This window comes from Dipodomys ordii, unplaced genomic scaffold (assembly GCF_000151885.1).
Source record: "Dipodomys ordii isolate 6190 unplaced genomic scaffold, Dord_2.0 Scaffold152, whole genome shotgun sequence".
NCBI classification, from domain to species: Eukaryota; Metazoa; Chordata; class Mammalia; order Rodentia; family Heteromyidae; genus Dipodomys; species Dipodomys ordii.
Genome location: NW_012267368.1, coordinates 2,425,527 through 2,446,037, shown reverse-complemented (window position 1 = coordinate 2,446,037; position 20,511 = coordinate 2,425,527). Strand labels below are relative to the sequence as shown.

The window sequence follows — 20,511 nt, the reverse complement described above, 5'->3', positions numbered from 1 at the left end:
CAGCTCTTCAGCTCAAGGCTAGCGCTCTACCACTTGAGCCACAGCGCCACTTCCGGCTTTTTTTCTTTTTGCTTATGTGGTGCTGAGGAATCGAACCCAGCAAGTGCTCTACCACTGAACCACCTTCCCAGCCCCTGTGTTTGCAATTTCTTTAGTATAAAGTCTGGCCTAATAGAACTTGTTCCTTGTTGCTTTTGTGGACAATGTGGACCCATGGTCCACATTGCTTCTTCTCAGAGCTGAGGGAAAGGGGGCTCATGGACAAAATTGGAAGCTGTTTACCTTTACTCTTTCTCACTGGCTACTTTAATATTTTCCATCTTTTGCGTAACCCATTTCAAAGTGCTAGAGGGTGTGGTCAGGTAAAATGATGTGAAGGGTGGGTGTACATGCAGGTGAGGTCCTGCCAGCGGTTGTGAGATTCAAAAGACCTGGGAATCTGAATCTTATGGCGAGTTTTTGCTTTTTAATAGAAACTGTGGATGGGCAAAACAAAAACAGTGCAGGCAGCTAGTGAATGCTGACTTAAATGTGGTTACAGAAAGCTTACTGTATCACAGCAATTCTCGGACTTCAGGTTGTTTTAAAAAAATAATGGGGGGGGGTCGTTGTGTAAGACAGACACATGTCAGTGGATAACTGTGTCCTTGGCTGGACACATGGAGCACTTAGTGCAAACTAAGATGGCTACGGCATCATCTGACAATGACATCTCTGGGGGCATGTCACAGGCCAGAATAGTGTTACATAACTTCTCATTTTTTTGCCTTAAAATTTTCTTCTATTCTGTGTAAGAAACCAAATTCCCATCTTTTTGGATGAAGTCCTTTTGGCTCTTGCCATTCCCGAGTTAGTCCAGTCAAGGGCTGACTCGGCTCACTTGCTCACTAGATTTCCCTTATACATTCCTACACCTCCAGCCCAGGCTTGACTTCCCTCCCCTTGACTGCTGGTCCAGCCCTGGTGACGTCTTTCTGGGGTTAGTGTGGGAGATCTTGTTGGTCTTTTATTACCCATGTTAGGCCGGAGGTTGGCAAATAATGGACGGGCCGAGGACCAAATCCAGACTGCTAGTGTTCTTATAGTTTTATTGGAACAGGGCTTGCCTGTTGATGTATGGCTGTTTTTGCACAGATGAGGGAGTAATTTGACAGCTCCTATGGCTTGTGTAGACCTTTACAGCAAAAGCCTGCAGCCCCCTGCGGTTAGCCCTGCTGCATACTGTACTGCACAGTGGTCTAAGAGGTGATGCCATACCCTGACTTGCAGTCATCCACCCAGCATGCTATCTCCTGTTCTTCTTGCAGTCATCCACCATCCTATAGAGGAAAACTGTGTCTCCTGCTCTTCTCGGGCTCTGTGCTTCCAGCATGCCCGTGGTATTCTGTCTTTTCATTCTTAGCCATCTTCCTCACTACAGTAAGCTCCAGGGTTTGTTTCTTGTATCCCTGTATACAGCACCATCTTCTGGCAGAGTGACTGCTGCTGTTTTTTCTGAATGCGTGTGTTACAGGTTCCTGTTCACTGCACTAAAACCGGTGTCAAGCATTTGCACCACAAAGCCCAGGAGTTTGATATTGGAGTTTACTTTGAAGCAAATGGCCATGGCACAGTAAGTTCTCCACTAGATCACCACTGGCTTTAGCCAGCACTTGCTTATAAAGGAAGCTGTTGTGTATCTCGGTAGTAAGAGGTGAAACTGTACAGCATTGGTAATAAGCTTATTTGGTTCTTGTCTTTCTGCTAATGATTCCTGTATGGCTGCAAAAAGCTAAACTAGTTTGGTCTTTTGATAAATTCACTCTTCAGCTTGTGTGTGCCTTGCCCTCCTGTGGGCCACTGGAAGGAAGAGTTCAGTAGTTGTAAAAAAGTGCTGACATGTTGAGTTTAATTACTGATAAGCATGTTGCGCTTTTTATAGCTTTATTTTGAAGACAATTGAGATACAACTTACATGCCATAAAATACACATTTGTCTATCACCTCATTTCATGGATTTGAGGTAGTCCAGCAGAAAATTTGAATCTAGGCCAAATCCTGTTCCTTATTAATGCAAAGGTGACTTGGAAGCTATAGAAACAAGGCAAATATATTCCTACAAAATGTGATTCAAATATAACTGCTGATCTTAATGCAAGGGTAGCTAGATGGTTTTTAAATAAATACATTAGGGCTTACAAGCCATCATATCTGGACCAACTCTTGCTTGTTTCATGGAAATGAATGGATATGTCTATGCTAGTAAAACTTCCTTTACAATAACAGGTGACCAGCCTGCACCTTCTTTTACCTACAAATACATATTTCATCAAACCATTGAGCATAGTGAGCTGCTCAGTAATGGGCCTCTTGAGTGTATCAAGATAGGGAAGGCATTTCAAGATACTCTCCTGACTACGACGCACCGTCTGCCAAACAGATGAGCACGCCTTGCACGCATCCTTCCAGGGGTGTAGCAGGTGAGCCTGCCTGCACCCCGATTCTGCTGGCATGTGCGGGGAACAGGATGAATGGTACTCGCCTCTGTCAGAGTGGTGCCTTCTTTGATTTCAGCTGTTTAATAATTGATAGTTTTACTAATACCGTTTAGGTTTTTCTCCTGTGTCTTTGGACTAAAAGTGGAAAGAGGTTTAGCTAGGAAAATGGTAATTCTGACTGGGGCTTTGATGCTATCTTGTGATTGACTCCCTGTGCTTATTCAGGCATTGTTCAGTAAAGCTGTTGAAGTGAAGATAAAACAACTAGCAAAACTGGAAGATAAGAAAGGAAAAGCCGCTAAGATGCTGGAAAACGTCATTGACTTGTTTAACCAGGTCAGAACTCACTGGGTGGTTGGCTCTGGCTAGGTCTACATTGTTCAGAAAATGGACAGGACAGGGTGTGGCATGAACAAGTGGAGAAGGTGAAAGGGTATTTACACTTGGTATTTCAGGTTAAGGTAAGAAAATTCCAAACACATTGAAAGGGTTTCATCTTGGATCGGCATTTAGTTACATATTGAACATGACTATATATGGTGCCAGTTTTAAACCTGCCTTCTTGAGGAAACTGCTTGCTTGTCAAAGGATGTGGATCACCTGAGATTGGCGTAGAGGGTGGCTGTGCATGAGCAATAATCACGCCACGGAGAGGAGTGGGAACTAGTATTGAGCATTTTGTACCTGTACTGTGCACTTTAGGTACCTGTTGTACAGTCCTAGCAGCAATGCAGAGAAGGGGTGAGTAAGAACCACAGGTCCTCAGAACTGCAGGGCCGCTCGAGTCCAGCCAGGGCAGCATTAGTAATACCTCTTCTCAACAGTAAGCTGGGCATGGTGGTACACCCTGGGACTAGCTATGCAGGAGGATCGAGGTCCAGGATGCCTTGGGTAAACCATGAGGTCTGCCTGAAAGTGAGAAAAACATGGCTGGGTTGTAGCTTAAGGTCTGTTCAGCAAGTGTAACAGTTCAAAATCCAGTACCATTTAAAAAAATTTAAAAAAAACCAAGTGTAGGGATGTTGTACCGAAGCTCCTTTTCTGTTTGAGGCCTTTCACACTCATGGTTTCTCAAGGGACATGTTAGATCTCATCTGTAATGAGGATAGAAGGTGGTTTTCTTTCCCCATGTTGTTTTCCCTCATCTGGTCACTGCTTGGGGGTGGGTTGGGGGAGAGTAACTTAGGGAACCCGCCTGAGGTGAGAACATCTCAGACCCAGGTTTTGCTTCTCTCCCACTCTGCAGACAGCTGGTGACGCGATTTCTGACATGCTGGTGATTGAGGCGATCCTGGCTCTGAAGGGCCTGACCGTGCAGCAGTGGGATGCGCTCTACTCCGATCTCCCGAACAGACAGGTCAAAGTGAAGGTAGGAAACCCACCTCGACCTGTTCCCAGGCCTCATTGTCCACATGCCATGCACCTCCAGAAAGCTCTATCGTTTCTATTTTTTTCTGACATTTCACAAATTACAGACTGACTTGTATTTTACTTACCAGTATTTTACTTACCAGTATTAATGAGAACAGTCTGTCTTCCACTTGACTACATAAAGAATGGTGTCACACATCGCTGCACAGCATTTTTTTTGGTGCTGGTCCTGGGTGCTGTCTGAGCTCCTTTGCTCAAGGCTAACATTTTGCCACTTGACACACTGCTCAACTTCCAGCTTTCAGATGGTCAGTTGGAAATAATCTCAGACTTTCCTGCCCAGACTGGCTTCAAACTGTGATCCTCAGATCTCAGCCTCCTGAGTAGCTAGGATGACAGGCATGAGCCATTGATGCCTGGCTGCACATCACTTTTTAAAAAAAGATTTTAGTATGGAGGATTCATACCAGAACAAAATCAGTGGCCCTTATGAACTCAGCCTTAGTAGATCCCTGCTGCTGCTCTATTTGCTCTCCACACCACTCCCTGTATTATTTCAAGTGAAAATATTTCTTTTGCATTACTTTGAATCTCCTTCACCGAGTTATTTGTTTTTGAGCCAGGGTCTGCCTGTGTAACTTAGCTAACCTCTATACAGGGCCAGAGTATTCTGCATTTCAAACAAACTGCTATTTGGTTTGAGTAAACCTGACATTGGCCATTATTTTAATGACAGAATGTGGGAATGTTTTTGTTTAGTCTTATTAACACTAGCCTTGGAGAAATAAAAGTTGCAAAGCAGTAAGACAATTTTACCCCATACTTATTCTGGGTGTCAGTCTGTTAAACACATAAAAGAGTCACAGGCACGGTGGGGTGAGGCTTCCACAGGATGTCCTTGTGTGCAGGTCGCAGACAGGAGAGTGATTAGCACCACGGATGCTGAGCGGCAAGCAGTTACCCCACCTGGACTGCAGGCGGCAATCAACAACCTGGTGAGGAAGTACAGGCTCTCCAGAGCCTTCGTCCGGCCCTCGGGCACGGAAGACGTTGTGCGCGTGTACGCAGAAGCAGACTCACAGGTAAGCTGGAATAGTTCTAGTGAGAAAATGGGCACTGAGAGGCTAGTAGTTTAATATTGTTTGGTCAAACTAAGATTCAAATCATGGCAAATTTAGACTCTTGGTTTTTTCCCCATATATTTTAAAGTACTATTTTGTGGTAGGAATGACAAATTCTTAGTTTGGACATATGCTAATTTTTATGCATGGTGAGCATAACCCAATCTGTCTTTATAAAACCAGCCTTGTGCATTTTTGAATGCACATCTAAAGGAGATGTGTTTCTCCTTTAATGGCAGGTTGTTTTCTGGATATAGTAAAGACCTGTGGTCTATATTTCCCTCTGCACAAGCTCTGCTTTGTCTCTCAACACTTTCCCAGTAGTGTCTCTGATGGAAGGCAGTTGTGACCTTTAAAGGATTTCGTTTTATGAGTTTACTCATTTTGAAATAGTCTATAACCTTGAACTGAAACTTACCTCATTTAGAAGTGTCTGGACTTTTCATTTAAATGTCTTGTTTCTGAAAAGTGAAAAGAGAAGTTTGTATTTAAATAGGGCAGTGGGAAAAGAACAGGAACCACTGCCCCACCTCACCACCCTGAGCTGCACAAGTACATTGTGTGTGGGGGGCGGGGGGAGGAGAGGGATATGCTCAGCTCATCTCTTGTGTAATTGCAGGAAAGCGCGGATAGCCTTGCACATGAAGTGAGCCTGGCAGTATTTGAGCTGGCTGGAGGAATTGGAGAAAGACCTCAACTGGGTTTTGGAAGATAATTTTTATTTTCTAAGAAACTGAGTTTGTGAAGTTTCTCTATGCCTGTCACAGCAATGGCAGTATTAATCCTAATGTTTACAGTGCACATTACTGGACTGTTTCTAGATCTGTTTTTCTTAAACACTACCAGAATAATTTTTAGAATTAGGTAAGCCCTATGTCATCCAGCCCTTAAATTTAAGGTGTATGCAGAATGCTGCAAAATTAACTTTTACGGTACTAGAGGAGGTGGTCATTGCTGCGGCATCTTCGGTGTGACCTGAGCACGTTCAGCATTCGCCTGCTGGGAGGGGAGGGGGCCCGTCCGCTACTCACCTGGTGTCTGGCTTCAGCTCTTCTCCCCAACGCACGGATGTGGAGGAACAGTGCCCATGCCTCTGGATGCTGAAGTGCTGCCAGAACATGGTTAGCAGCGGAAAGAACAATCCCAGCCTCTAAATAAACCAAGCCTGAAGCCAGTAGAAAAATGTGCAGTGTGTATTTTGCAGGTTTTAAAACAACTCAGGACAATAAAACAATGGGCTATATATATAGATCTCTCCTAGGCACCATAATCAATAGGAGCCAATAATATTTAAACTTGATTTAGGCCACATTCAGACATTAGCTCTTATTTACAAACATTTAAATACAACCTGAAGTGTGTTTTACATACAAAAGAAAAACAACTATACACCTCAGAGCAGTGTGTCCCGTTTTACATTACATTTAAACGGAGCCGCCACTGTGGTCAAGTTTTTATCACCCCTTCCAGAAAATCCTTTTCTACCATTTCTTCTATTTTTTGTCTGGCTCTGGTAGAAAACGGTTTGTGGTTCTCGAGTTTCATGTCCTTGTTAGAGAAGGTGTTTGAGGAGAGGACGGGGCTCCCTGAGCGGCCTCCGCACCGGCTCGTGACCTTGCTGTTGAAGACCTGGCTGAGGACGTGGAAGAAGGGCAGCAGCTGCTCCATGCTGCGCACGGAGCCCACGGTGAGGAGCAGGTGCCCCGGTTCCCAGCCCAGCGCTCTCCCCGACGTGTCATCCTCTGGATTTTTCTGCAGGGGAAAAAATATTAACAAATGATGTAGGTATGTCAAGGCCCAGTGCAGTGGCTCACGCCACTAATCCTAACTGCCTGGGAGGCTGAGAGCAGAGAACCTGGAGTTCAAAGGTAGCCAGAGAAAACAAACTGAAGACTCTTACCTCCCATTATCCCGAAAAAGGCTGGAAGTGAAGATAGGGCTCAAGTGGTACAGTGCCCTGCTTTGAGCAAAAAAGCTAAGGGAGCGCCCACAGGCCCCGAGTTCAAGCCCCAGAAAAAGAAAATGAAAAGAACATAAGACTTTAGCAATCAAGGGTTAAGTGAACAGAAATGAGGGCATGTCATTTCAGACTTAATTAAAAACCTTTCACATCTACGTCTTTTTAATGCCATTTGCAAATCTGTTTATTAAAGAGGGAGTAACATGTTTATAGATGTTTATTTTGTGTTCTGCATTTACTCAATAGTCTAGACTTCTGGACTTACACATTCCAGCAGTATTAAAATGAATTCCCTTTAAACAAATGCCCTAATCTTGCCACAAGATAGCAGTGTCCAAAAGTGATTTAATTCCTCTTGATACTGCAGCACAGAAAGGGGGAAGGAAGATGGACTGAGTCAAGGAATGGGGTCTATGCTCTGCCATTTACTATGCTGCACCCCAGAGAGATAGATAAAGGGTCCTCAGACAAAGCCAGAAATCTTACAGTACGTAAGTCAGAAGGGAATGCATGTAAAAACTCATGGAAACCCAGTAGAAACATTTTCTGTCCAAAGCAGCTGTCATCACAGCTGTGGTGGAAGAGTATATAATTAGAAAAGTCTATACTGGCCTGCATTAAAAAAATGAGACCCTCTTTGAAAAGGGTCTCAGGAGTGTGACTCGAGTGACAGCACTTTAAGGCCTCCTGCTTTGAACTGGGGGCAGAATACCTGCTTCACACATGAGATCCTGGGTTTAATCCTCAGTACTCAAAACAGCTTTTAGCCCAGGTGGGGTGGTACACTCCTGTAATCCCAGCACTGCAGAGGTCACGGCTTCACCACAGTCTAGCACTCCAGAGCTGAAGCACAAGGATCTCAAGTCCAAGGCCAGTCTTGATTACATAGCACATTCTAGGACAACCTGGTCAAAGCAGTGAGACCTTGTCTCATGCATTGTGTGCGTGTGCGTGCGTCCGTCTGTCCATCCGTGTCTGTGTCTCTTGTGTTTGTGCTGTTCTCTACTACTAGATTTTGGTTTCTGAGATAAAGAATCTCACAGATTTTCCTTCCCAGGCTGGCTTTGAACCATGATCCCTAGGATCTTAACCTCCTGAGTAGGATTACAGGTATGAGCCATCGCCAGCTAGAAAATTTTTACCAGGTACATTTTACTACACATGGATAAAGAATGAATGCTTATTCTGATCAAGGTATGGCTAGGTCAGTTTTGGTGAGCTATCCCTCTGGGATGACAGTTGCGCATTACCATGACTGGCCCTGGCCATTTCATTTAAAACTTAAAAAGTACAGTTACATTTGCTGTTTATTCCTTCTTACAATTTGACAAATTCCCTCTTTGCACTGCATTCTTTTCAGCTATCTTCCATTTCTCATGATGGCGTAAGGTGAATATTGTGGGTGTTCACAAGGTTTGGACTAAAGTATTAAGTCTTCACCTGCACAGCTTTTTACTTTTGAGAAAATATTTAGAATAATGTCACTGATGTAAAAAAGCATTTTCTGTGTAAAACAGTTAATATGTTAACCAAATATTTCTCTAAAATACACAGTATCTTAACATATTCGTGGACATTGGGGTTATGGACACTGTCAAAACTGGAGATAAATTTTCAAAATATTTCAACCTGATAATATCCTCAGTTCCTCAGGAAATACTTGATAAGGACTCACTAATCTACCAGCTAATACATAGCATTTACATAATATATCACAAACACTGAGTACACAAGCAGCACGTTACATAATAAAACAAAACCAAAAGTTTAATACCTTTGCCCTTTTCCTGAGAAGTTTGGCCAGTCGTACCACGTAGGGTTTAAATTCTCGTTGATGTATGCCCTGCCTCCTGACTTCTAAACCCGAGTCATCGGAGACTTCTGGAATAAAGGCCCATCGGTACCTATGGATGGAAGGATGACAAACTAAGATAGGGCACATAGGATGACCATGGTCTAGTCTTAAAAATTCTGCCAGCTTTGAGCTTCATCTTAGTAAAGATGGCATTACATACCATAATGTTGCAGGAGATAATGATGTAAACCTGCAAAGTACAATCACTAACTTTTTTTTTTTTGCAGAACTCAAGTCTTTATTCGCTGGACAGGTGCTCTACTGATAGGACCAAATTTCCAGCTCTTTTTGCACTGGTTATTTTTGAGATAGGGGCTCACTTTCTGCCCTGGCCAGAATTGACCGTGATCCTATTTATACTTCCTGCTGCTTTCTTGGTCTGGCCTGGACCCATCCACACTCTTCCAACCTTAAGTCTCCTGAGTACCTGGAATTACTGACATGAGGCACTATGCCTGTTGACATTGCTATTTTTTTTTTCCACAGGCGCACAGCAAGTACTCAGTGTGCAAAACTTTGATTGTTAAAGGACTGGATCTGCTTACTATACAGTCCAGGATGTCTTTGAACTCATGATCTCTTCCTTGAGCCTCCTCAATACTGTGATTACCGGTGTGTAATCACACATTGCTTTATTTCATTTATCTGTCTTAATTGTACTTGATCTGATGATGGTTTCCAACACATAATGGGCTGAGAGCGAAGAGATTTGAAGATTTAGGACCACTCTCCTGCTTCCCTTGTATTTTGCTCATTCTGTTTTTGCCTTAAATAAGTAAAATATCTGACAATGGAAAGGTAACACCAAAGAGAGGTAGTTTTGTTCTCAACACAGAAGCTTTTGTATATGTGCACATCCTAGGGCTTGATCTAGGCCTAGGCGCTGTCCCTGAGCTCTTCAGCTCAAGGTGAGTGTTCTACCACGGCGCTACTTCTAGTTTTCTGTTGGTTAACTGGAGATAAGAGTCTCATGGATGTTCCTGCCCAGACTGGCTTTGAACTGCAATCCTCAGATCTCAGTCTCCTGAGTAGTTAGGATTACAGGTGTGAGCCAGCCACCAGCATCTGGCCCACATAACAGCTTTTTTTTTTTTTGGTCATGGGGCTTGAATTCTGGGCCTGGGTGCTGTCCCTGCGCTCTTCAGCTCAAGGCCAGCACTCTACCACTTGAGCCACAGTGCCACTTCCAGTTTTCTGGTGGTTTGTTGGAGATAATGAATCTCAAGGACTTTTCTGCCCAGGCTGGCTTGAAATCACCCTCCTGAGTAGCTAGGATTAGGCAGGAGCCACTGGTACCTAGCTACTTACAACTTTTTTTTGGGGGGGTCGTGGGGCCTGAACTCTGGGCCTGGGTGCTGTCCCTCAGCTCTTCAGTTCAAGGCTAGCGCTCTACCACTTGAACCACAGCACCACTTCGGGCTTTTTTCTTTTTGCTTATGTGGTGCTGAGGAATCGAACCCAGGGGCTCATGCATGCAAGACAAGCGCTCTACCACTGAGCCACCTTCCCAGCCCACTTACAGCTTTTTGATGGTCAGTTGAAGACAAGAGTCTTAAGGACTTTCCTGCCTAGTTGGCTTCAAGCTGTAATTCTTAGATCTCAGCCTCCCGAGTAGCTAGGATTGTAGGCATGAGCTACTAGTGCCTCGCTAATTACTATTATTTTTTGATGCCAGTACTGAGGCTTGTTGTGTCTTTTGAGATTTTGCATGGCTTTTACTATTCATAGCTGGCACTCTACTCCTCTGCTTTCAGCTTTTTGGTTAGCTGGAGATAAAAGGACTGGGTGGCCTAGGTGTTAGACCAAGCTCAGTCTCAGTATGGCTATATATCCCCCTACCAGCAAAACCCAGAACAACAAAACACCCAAGCTTATCTGTGCTGTGGGATGGAGCTCAACATACAACACTGGCCTGGCAGGTGATAGACCTTGGGCTCTAGAAATAGGAAACAACAAAAACAAAAGACCTGGGCTGGGAAGGTGGCTCAGTGGTAGAGCGCTTGCCTTGCATGCCTGAGGCCCTGGGTTCGATTCCTCAGCACCACATAAGCAAAAAGAAAAAAAGCCGGAAGTGGCGCTGTGGCTCAAGTGGTAGAGCGCTAGCCTTGAGCTGAAGAGCTCAGGGACACCGCCCAGGCCCAGAAAGTTCAGGCCCCATGACTGGACCCCCCCCAAAAAACGCAAAAAAACAAAAGACCTCAGAAATGAACAGAACAACCAGAGATAGCTGCTACTTGTTTTAATTTAATTATCTCAAAGTTCATCCTGTATCAAACTAAACTTCATTCTTTCTATAGCTACATAGTACTCCAGGTAGTAATTTTTTGGGTGACACTGGGGTTTTAAACCCAGTCTTATACTTGCCAAGCAAATACTTTACTACTAAGCCACACTGCTTGATAAGGAAGGAACTGATTTAACCAATTATCTAGATATTGCAGTCTTGGTAATATAAAAATGCTACCTTTATCTTTGTGTAGCTCTGTGCACACGTCAGTATAGTGGTTGGATAAATCCGTGGCTGTAGAGATTAGTTAAATGTGACTGTGTGGAGACCCAGCAGACATCATTGCACATGTCCACAAGAACAAGAGTACTTCTGGATCCAGGATAATACATTTCACCATTCACAACTGTAATTTCTCTAACGGATATAGCTCATCATATTTTCCTGATGTTTAGAAGCTATTTTCCTTTGGTGCTGGGATCTGAACCCAGGGCTTCAGTCACAGTAAGTGTGGGTTCCATCACTGAGCTGTGCCCCCAAGCCCTGTTTTTCTTCCATGTGTAACAATAGCTTCCTAAGTAGAGAGGAACTGGTTCTTGTGCAGTGTACATTGTGAGTGTAGGCATCCGGGTTTTTTGGATGCTTCGCTACAATTGTGTTTAGTGCCCTTCCCAAACTTCTTTAGGAAGACTTTCCATTTTGGATACCCAGTACTGAAACTCATCAAGATATACATGCAAGTTAAAAAAATTTAAAGACCTGAAATAAATCTAAAAATAATTTCTAGTTCTTACCATTACATTTAATTAAAAACAAGCTATTTTTCATGGTTTAAGAATGTCTAAATGTAAAAGATTCTGGTATGTTCTTCTTTATCCTATTGATATTTTATTCCAGAATAAAATAATACCCTAAATAAATGTATATTTGATCCTGTGCATTCATTCTCAAATTAGCTTGGCTATTTTAAAATTTAGAACTGTACTTAATAATTGGGGGCAGTTATGAACAAGGTACTAGGAGAATTTACTCTTACCAGTTTTCTTTCTTTGTTTGGGGGGGGGGGTCTGGTCATGGGGCCTGAATTCTAGGCCTGGGCACTGTCCCTCAGCTCTTCATCTCAAGGCTAGCACTCTACCACTTGAGCCACAGCGCCACTTCTGGCTTTTTTCTTTTTTCTTATGTGGTGCTGAGGAATTGAACCCAGGGCCTCAGGCATGCAAGACAAGCGCTCTACCACTGAGCCACCTTCCCAGCCCCGTCTTACCAGTTTTCTTTCCATTCCTTTCCTGTCATCTAAAGTAAAACATCCTCCCATCCTTGTTTCTCTGGTCCTTTTCCCACACTGTACTGCCAAAATAAGCTTTCTAAAATGCCATAGTAATAGCTTCCTTAAGATGCCCAAAGGCTTCCATTTTTCTAGGCTGGAATCCACATTGTATCCTATAGTTGACCACAACAATGCTTTATGTAACGAGCTCCTTCCAGCTCTCCTCAGCATTTTGCTCCAGCAATACTGATCTTTTCCTGCCCCGGATCTGTGAGGTCTGCTTCCTTCTGTGCATGCCTTCACACATGGGCCTCAACCCTCACTCTTCACTGCCTTCATCTAAAACTCCCTGCAGAATCTGCTCTGAACCTCCATGTTCAAAGAGGGGCCTACCCCATGGGCTCAGAGGATCTTGTACATGTGCAATCACGGTGTCCATTGTGTGGATATCTCCTCCAATGTCTCCATTAGTGGGCTTCAAGCTTGGAGTCACGTACATATGCCCTGCTTTCCATCCAGAGGGTACTCCCACTGACGGGCTATTATTCTGAATATATCCACATCTACTATTTATTTCTAAAAACAGTACTGCCCCACCAAAAGAAGTTCCTTCAGTAAAAATTACATTTCTACTTACATAAAGAATATTTTACTTAATCATAGATGTCAGTGGTCAAAACAAATGCATTTTCCAAAAATATTTACTTAGTATCTTTGCTTGTACTTACATCTGAAACTGAGGGAGATTTTCGGAGGGCAATGCCAGAGCCAAATCCAAAAATTTGCAAGCAGAGAGATAGAGGTTTAACCACCGCTGGCTGTTATAGGAAGTAGAGAAGCCATTACCTCCTGTGTAGGTTGTCTCCAGACCGGCCACAGAGGGGCCTGATGTCCTACAGGGAAACAGGAGACAATGCTGTCAGTAGCTGGGACCATCTACCTGTAGGGAAGAGCTGAAGGGCCAGCGAGTATTTTCCACAGTCAAACTGATCATCACTAATTGCTAAATTACTGGTCATGACTAAATTTTGTCGCCTTCAAAAATGTTACTTTTGTTCTTTAAAATTTAAAAATACACAGAGTTTGTATTGTACTAAAGAAATATAAAAATGAAGCTAGGGATGTGGCTTAGTGGTAGAGTGCTTGCCTAGCATGCATGAAGCCCTGCGTTCGATTCCTCAATACCACATAAACAGAAAAGCCGGAAGTGGTGCTTTGGCTCAAGTGCTAGAGTGCTAGTCTTGAGCACAGAAAGGCTCAGGGACAGTGCCTAGGCCATGAGTTCAAGACCCAGGACTGGACAAAACAAAACAATATAAAATACAAACTTTATAATCAAGAAACCTTAATACTATTCAGTCACTCGGAATAGTTGGTGCGATGTTTTCTGTAATAAACTGTGAATAGGAGACTTTATAAACTTTGCACTCAAGAGTAGGCTACATTAAAAACACACGGCTTTAAAGGAACTTTTCAGTATGTAAACTGATAAATTCCTCTAAATATGAAAATCATATCCATATTAGGAAACTGCATCTACTCTAAAGAGTAACATTATATAGGCATTATATTAGTCACATATGGCTACCTTGGTTACAGGTAACCTGCTGGAACAGGCCTGACCAGATCTAACCTTCTCAAAGCAACATAACTCACCTAGCTGAAACAACACTGCACAGCCATGAATGCTAACAGTTTGTTTCATGACAAGTGAAATTTCATCATATATGACTAGTCATATGAAGTTATATAAAGTGGTATCTATATTTTCCTAAGGTATTGAGTAGCATTCTAGATAACCTCAGGTTATTAAGGACTAAAATTGCACTAAATAAATTACATGTTACCGTGAAATATCTTCATCAGCAGTGAGTTCCTGCTCCATCAATAAAAATACCTGTACCTGAAGACATGAAATAAAGTTAAATGTTTATTAAATCTGTGCATATAATCTTTATATTATCTTTAGGCTATATTTTCACTGATAGAAAAACAAGTTTTCTGATACATATTCAGAATCTTGAACTGGAAGTTAGTTGGGGAGGACAAAATCACAAGCTCAGCACAGAGGCTTGCAGGTGTGTGTGAAGAGTCCTGTGAGATGGTACTGATCACTGACTTTGGAACAGAGTAAGTTATTTTTTTCTTAAGGATATAGAGGAAAACAAATATAAAGCAAATTTTCTTGGGGGCAAATTGTAAAGCTGGAGTTCTAGTGATAGAACTTGCCTATTATACTTTCCCCCAACTCCCCAAATCATTCCTATGTGGATGAGGGTGACTGCAGAGAGGAGGAGTCTGAGGACTTCAGAAGCATTCACTGTTTGGCATTTAGAAAATCTCCTAATCTCTCTAAAGCAAGTTTAATCCAGATGTGAATGCGCTCACTGCTTTATATCAGTCCAGAAAAGCCAACTCATCTACTTCCATTCCTAAGGGGTTCTGCTACACTAGGTGGGGGAGTACACCTGCTAGCTGTGACAAAGTTACAACTGCACCAAAGAGAAGGAACCATGAGGCAGACAGAGGAAGCGGCAGTCACAAGCGGCTGGCTATTACTCTGAACAACTGGAGGTTAAATGGTGAGGAGATGGAATCTGGCTTGCTTTTTATTATCGTGGACTAGAACAACTGTGAGATTAGATGGTTTAATGGAGTTCCCTTTTAAAATTAGTTTTATCCAGTAAGCACATAGAAATTAACGATGTTATGTTGACATAGTGACTAACGTTAACTGAATTAAAATGAACTCACCAGTTCGGTGATCATGGTAGGCCAGAGGGAGGTCAGATGCTGTGGAGACATTCGTAAAAGTAACACTCTGAAAAACAGGAACACTTGAGAGTGAAGAGTTGGTACCTGGGGCAAACGGAGACTTTCCACCAATCTCTCTGAAAGAAATGTGGTGTATGTTCAATGCCTAAATAAGTTCAGTTACTCTCTTATACACATTTCCATATAGTCCAGATTGAAAATAATTCCAAAGTACAGACTACCACTTTCATAAAGATATTATAAAAACTAGAGAAATATATTGAAACAAAAATATTCTCAGTAAATTCTGTCAAATGGCAAATAGAAGTGTAATGTGCTCAAAAAAATCTGGGCCTGGGAGGGTGGCTCAGTGGTAGAGTGCTTCCCTTGCATGCATGAGGCTTTGGGTTCGAGTCCTCGGCACCACATAAGCTGAAACAGCCGGAAGTGGTGCTGTGGCTCCAGTGGTAGAGCGCTAGCCTTGAGCTGAAGAGCTGAGGGACAGCGCCCAGGCCCAGAGTTCAGGCCCCATGACTGACAAAAACAAAAAACAAAAACAAGCCTGGTGGCTTACATCTGTAATCCCAGTACTGAGCGGGCATGAGTCTGAGCACAGCCTGGGCTGCACAGTGAGTTCCAGGGTATCCTGGGCTATGCAGTGGGTCCCTGTCTCAAAACCAATGAATCTCAGGTCAGTTTCATGTTGTATGTCTGAAAGGAGGAATAGTGGGTGAAGAGCCTTCTGAGAGAAAATTCTTGCTGGGAGATGATTGCCATCGTGTCCTGTATGGACTCCTGGGCTGGAATGGGGCAGCATACTGACCAGCAAACACTTGTGCTGACAGTGAAGTTCGCACCCTGTGGAGTGGCTGAGGCCTGGGGCAGGAGCACACTGCTGCCCTCTTCTGGACACGGAAGGCCGCCACATTTACTTGATGCAACAGCCTCATGTACCCCCAACACAGCCCCCAGTGTTCTTTGCAGCCATCATTGACTTGCTCAGGCATGCTCTGTCCGGCCCTAATGGGCATCTGACCTGTGTCCACAATGAAGAAACGCTGACATGCTCATCTAAAGTGCAAGTTACTCCTCATCCTCAAAGACTAATTCCTACAAAGTCTGAACTTAATAATATAGACTACATTTGGTTAAGTCCTACACATTGACTGATACCTTTTAGATACTTAAAGATAAATTTTTATTTATTACAAATCCTAATTCTATACCTTTGGATCATTTAACCCCAAATTATAATTTAGAAAGCGTATTCTCTAAGGAACAGGAACAATACTATAAATTCAAAGGATACAGAAAATAAAAGTTTAACTGCTTACCTTGTATATCTGGGAGGTATTTCTGGTACTGGTCAACCTCACTGCTAAAAATAGCAAAGGCTAATCTTTTGAGAAGCATGGCTCTCTGCTCTAACTCCACATCCCGGTTTGCAAAAAGATTAAGTGAACTGCTTTGGGCCACAGCCACTCGAGCTGGAAAAAGGTGAGAGATTGACACAGATAGTCAGGTGGTCATCTGAAAATGAATTGCTTCTTTTGTTAAAGGTAATGTCCCATGACATGGAGAGGGGGAGGGAGCACCCCAGCACAGAGGAGCCTGCACACCCAAATACCCAGTGGCTGCAGGAGTGATGTAAGGAGAGGACCTTCAGATTTCTGAGTTTCAGAAGGTAAAATGACAAACAATACCATTTTACAAGGCCCTTTAAATTGTGTATCAACTGCTTTTGTGTACTTTAAAACAATTCCCACCCAGGCATTGATGGCTCTCTTCTGTCATCTTAGCTACTCAGGAGGCTGAGATCTGAGGATTGTGGTTCAAATCCAGTCCAGGCAGACTCTTATGTCCAATTAACCAGAACAGCTGGAAGTAGAGATATGGCTAAAGTGACAGAGCACCAGCCTTGAGCAACAAAGTGAAGGACCACATACAGACCCCGAGTTCAAGCCCTAGGACTGCCACAGACATTTCCAACATGGCTTTGCTCAGCCTAACTACCTCTCCTTCTCATGCCCAACATGTCTTACCTGCTATGGATGAAGTGATCAAGTTTGCTCCCATCCCATACCTTGGCAGTTTTTTTCCTCTCCCAAATCACCTTTGCAATATTGTTCTCTATGTCTGGAATATTCTGTCCTTAGGACTTTTGATCATTTTTTTTTGACACAGGATACAAAATCCCGAGCTTACAGCTCAAGTTCTTGACTTGTACTTGTGAGCCTTCTCCCTCTGCCTCTGGATGGCTGGATTACAGCTGTGTGTCATCTTGCCTAGATCATCTGAATTAGCTTCCTTGGTTTCATATCAAATATGAGCTCTTGGTTATTTATCTCACAGGTTCTATTTTATTTCCTGCACAACTTAACTCCCTGAAATAAACTTTAATTAAGGTTAGAAAAATGCCTGGACCACTGTTGTGTTTTAATAAATATTTATTGCACAGATGAATTGGAAACTTGGAGTAATTCTATGAAGATGAAGAAAATATAGTCTTTTTCAGATGAGAACACTATACTTTGGGCTAAAGAATTTATCTTAGGTTCATAGAATTTCACCATTATTTATTTAGTTAAGGAACTTGAAAGCTTCTTTTAGAATAAAAAAACCCAATTTTCTCCAAGAATAAATGCTAAATGGAACCCAAATATATAAAGCCAATCAAGTCTAAGTAGAAAGGAGGCAGAGGGTGATTCTAGCCTTGTCTTCTTTCTCTTCTTCCCTCCCTTTTACCTTCCCTTTTCTTCCTTTCTCTCCCCGCTTTCTTCTGTCAAGCAGTACCCCCTGTATTCGTAGTGCTTTGTCTCACAGGTTGGACCCAATTGTCTGCTTTTTCTTCCTCACCTGTTTTCAGTCTTTCATTTAATCATTTTTTACAGAGTACCTATTATATGCCAGTTGCTCTACTGTGAGCTGGGAAAGTGATTTAGACTCAAATTAGACAGTCTCTCCTCTTTCCAGTATTTTCCCCACAAGAATATTCCTTATTGCTAAGTTATCCTCTGTAAGTTTTAACATTACATTCCCAAAGATACAATGCACAACTAGACAGAAAGCTAATTCAGTAGTTTCTAGAAAAGAGTAAACAATAAGACAGAATTACAGACAGGAAGACTGGGTTGTCATCCTATTATACTCACTCATCAGATCTCTGAATGTTGTCTTATCATGTGTCATCAGATTGTCCATAATTGCCCTCCAACTGAAAGAGATAAGGCTCATTACCTGTAATTAAGATCTGGTCTGTTAAAAAGTCTTCTAACATTGCTGAATAGTAGTTGACTTAGACTGTGAGAGGCATTACTATGTTGAAGAGCACAAGAGGCTGACTTACTGATTAACACAAGAGGCGTCCATCTGAAAGAAACTGGGATCCATGAAGAGGTCAAAGGCTTCTTTTTTCCAAGCTCTCCGTGTGTACTGGTACCCACTAAGACTGCTCAGTAGCTGCACACAGGCTCGGTAACTAGGAGCATTATGTGCACTGTATGGAAGAAAGGCACCTTAATCTCTGTTCTAACATTGTAATCAAATTAAGCTATGTGAGTGGTCACATTTACCTAGGACAATGACATGAAGACACAAAACAGCACCATACAAAATAATGTCTGAATAGTTTAACCATTACCATGCATGGTAAGAGCAGTGCCACTCTGTGATTCAGTCCCAAAACAGCAAAAGAACTTATTTCTAATAAGGCCATGAATTAATGCAAACCTGTTTAAGTCACCACAGTACCTGTGATTTCGGAGGTAGGGCACGACATAATGCATGATGTTTACAAGTAAGGGGATAACACGCTCCTTTTCATCACTATAGAAAACCATGTCCAAAAGATGGGCCAAGACCTGTGACACACAGAAAAGAAACGGGAGAATCTCTGAGCGAAAACTACAGGTTACTATTGGTTGTTTGTAAGAAAACCTAGATATTTTAAAATCGTGAAAACCTGAATTGAAACTTTCCTAAATCATTTATAAATTAGTGGTTTCTGCCACAATCTTCTTTCTCATCATGACACAAATGTAGAAACAAAAACGCCAGCTTAGAATGACCATATAACAGGTTATGAAAAAGGCTGACAGAGCCAGGTGCCAGTGGCTCATGCCTGTAATCCTAGCTACTCAGGAGGCAGAGATTGGAGGATCTTGGTTAGAAACAAGCCTACTCAGGAAAGTCCCTGAGATTCTTTGTCTTTAATTAAACACCAGAAAACTGGAAATGGCCCTGTGACTCAAAGTGATAAGAGTGCTAGCATTCAGCAAAAAAGCTCAGGGATAGCGCCCAGACCTTGAGTTCAAGCACTATGATCAACACACAAACAAAAAAGGCTGACTGAAAATATATGTAAAATGTTTCCTTACCTGAAAGTGTTTCATAGTAAAAGTATCTTATACTATTTCCACCCATCCTCAGAATAATGAGATACAAAAACACTTTCTTAAAAACACATACTTTAACTGGAGGCCAATGGCTCATGCCTGTAATCCTAGTTATTTAGAAGGCTAAGATAGGAAGATCACAGATTCAAAGCTATCCTGGACAGAAAAGTCCATGAGAATCTAATCTTGAATTAGCACCCCAAATGCTGGAAGTACAGCTGTGGCTCAAGAGGTAGAATATTAGTCTTGATCTATAAAAGCTCAGGGACAGAATTTGGGCTCTGAGTTCAAGTCCTGGGCCTAGCACACACATACAAACAAAACCAAATTCCATATATTTAAAAAAGTATGTATCTAAAGTTACTGCTAATGCTTAAATTATCCAAATTCATATAATATCAGACTTTATATCTATTAATTTTTATAGTAATTTCTAGAAATATAAAATGATTTTTGAAATAAAAAATGTATAAGAACAACTTGCAAATGTTTAATTATGAATCGGTTGAAATTTTGCATGAACAAAGATGACATGTTTACCTCAGAGAGCAGTGTCAAAGCATGGACACTATATACAGAGGGAGTTATATTTGAGGTTTCCATCGCAGGTGATAACATATCTAAGTGAGAGAAAAGATAGGTAAAGGAGATACTGGTTAGTATTTCCATGGAAAAAACACCTGCTAAATAAAAAAAGGGAGGAGTTTATGGTCCAATGATGGTTGAAATGATTTCCTAGTGAATACATGCTTACAACTAATAATCTAAAAGTGAGTCATACCTTCAATGTCAGATTCCAAGTTGGCTCCATCCACCACTATTTTGGGGGAAGGCTTCACCTCCAGATTTCGTCGCAGCCATGTTGTTTGTTCCAGAGAGGAGCCAGCAATTGCACCGACAGCATCCACTATTTTATGAGTCACATCCTAAAGACAAGAGAAAGGGTCACTGAATATGTGGGCATATACACATCCAACAGATATTCTACAGTAGATGATCCTGTCATAGAATGCTCAGAGCTGGAAGAAATTCAGGAATTACAGGACTCCTATTTTCAACAGGATGCCATCGGTAAACATGAT

At 42.3% G+C, this 20,511-nt stretch overlaps 2 protein-coding genes across 2 annotated transcripts in view; one reads left to right on the top strand and one right to left on the bottom strand.

The window, feature by feature from the left end:
* Pgm3 (phosphoglucomutase 3) overlaps positions 1-5,909 on the top strand; it is a 17,965-nt gene extending 12,056 nt beyond the window's left edge. Inside the window, exons 8-12 of the mRNA XM_013032275.1 lie at positions 1,514-1,612; positions 2,703-2,813; positions 3,724-3,846; positions 4,757-4,930; positions 5,589-5,909. Coding sequence (XP_012887729.1) covers positions 1,514-1,612; positions 2,703-2,813; positions 3,724-3,846; positions 4,757-4,930; positions 5,589-5,684 — 603 coding nt within the window. The 3' untranslated portion in view covers positions 5,685-5,909. The remainder of the gene's footprint in view (positions 1-1,513; positions 1,613-2,702; positions 2,814-3,723; positions 3,847-4,756; positions 4,931-5,588) is intronic.
* A 238-nt stretch (positions 5,910-6,147) lies between these two features.
* Positions 6,148-20,511, bottom strand: part of Dopey1 (dopey family member 1) — a 72,832-nt gene continuing 58,468 nt past the window's right edge. Inside the window, exons 28-38 of the mRNA XM_013032276.1 lie at positions 20,211-20,355; positions 19,970-20,049; positions 18,786-18,895; positions 18,382-18,531; positions 18,188-18,249; positions 16,370-16,522; positions 15,036-15,172; positions 14,129-14,184; positions 13,010-13,174; positions 8,704-8,833; positions 6,148-6,721 (exon numbers count right to left, since the gene is read on the bottom strand). Of these exons, the coding sequence (XP_012887730.1) occupies positions 6,416-6,721; positions 8,704-8,833; positions 13,010-13,174; positions 14,129-14,184; positions 15,036-15,172; positions 16,370-16,522; positions 18,188-18,249; positions 18,382-18,531; positions 18,786-18,895; positions 19,970-20,049; positions 20,211-20,355 (1,494 nt within the window). The 3' untranslated portion in view covers positions 6,148-6,415. The remainder of the gene's footprint in view (positions 6,722-8,703; positions 8,834-13,009; positions 13,175-14,128; positions 14,185-15,035; positions 15,173-16,369; positions 16,523-18,187; positions 18,250-18,381; positions 18,532-18,785; positions 18,896-19,969; positions 20,050-20,210; positions 20,356-20,511) is intronic.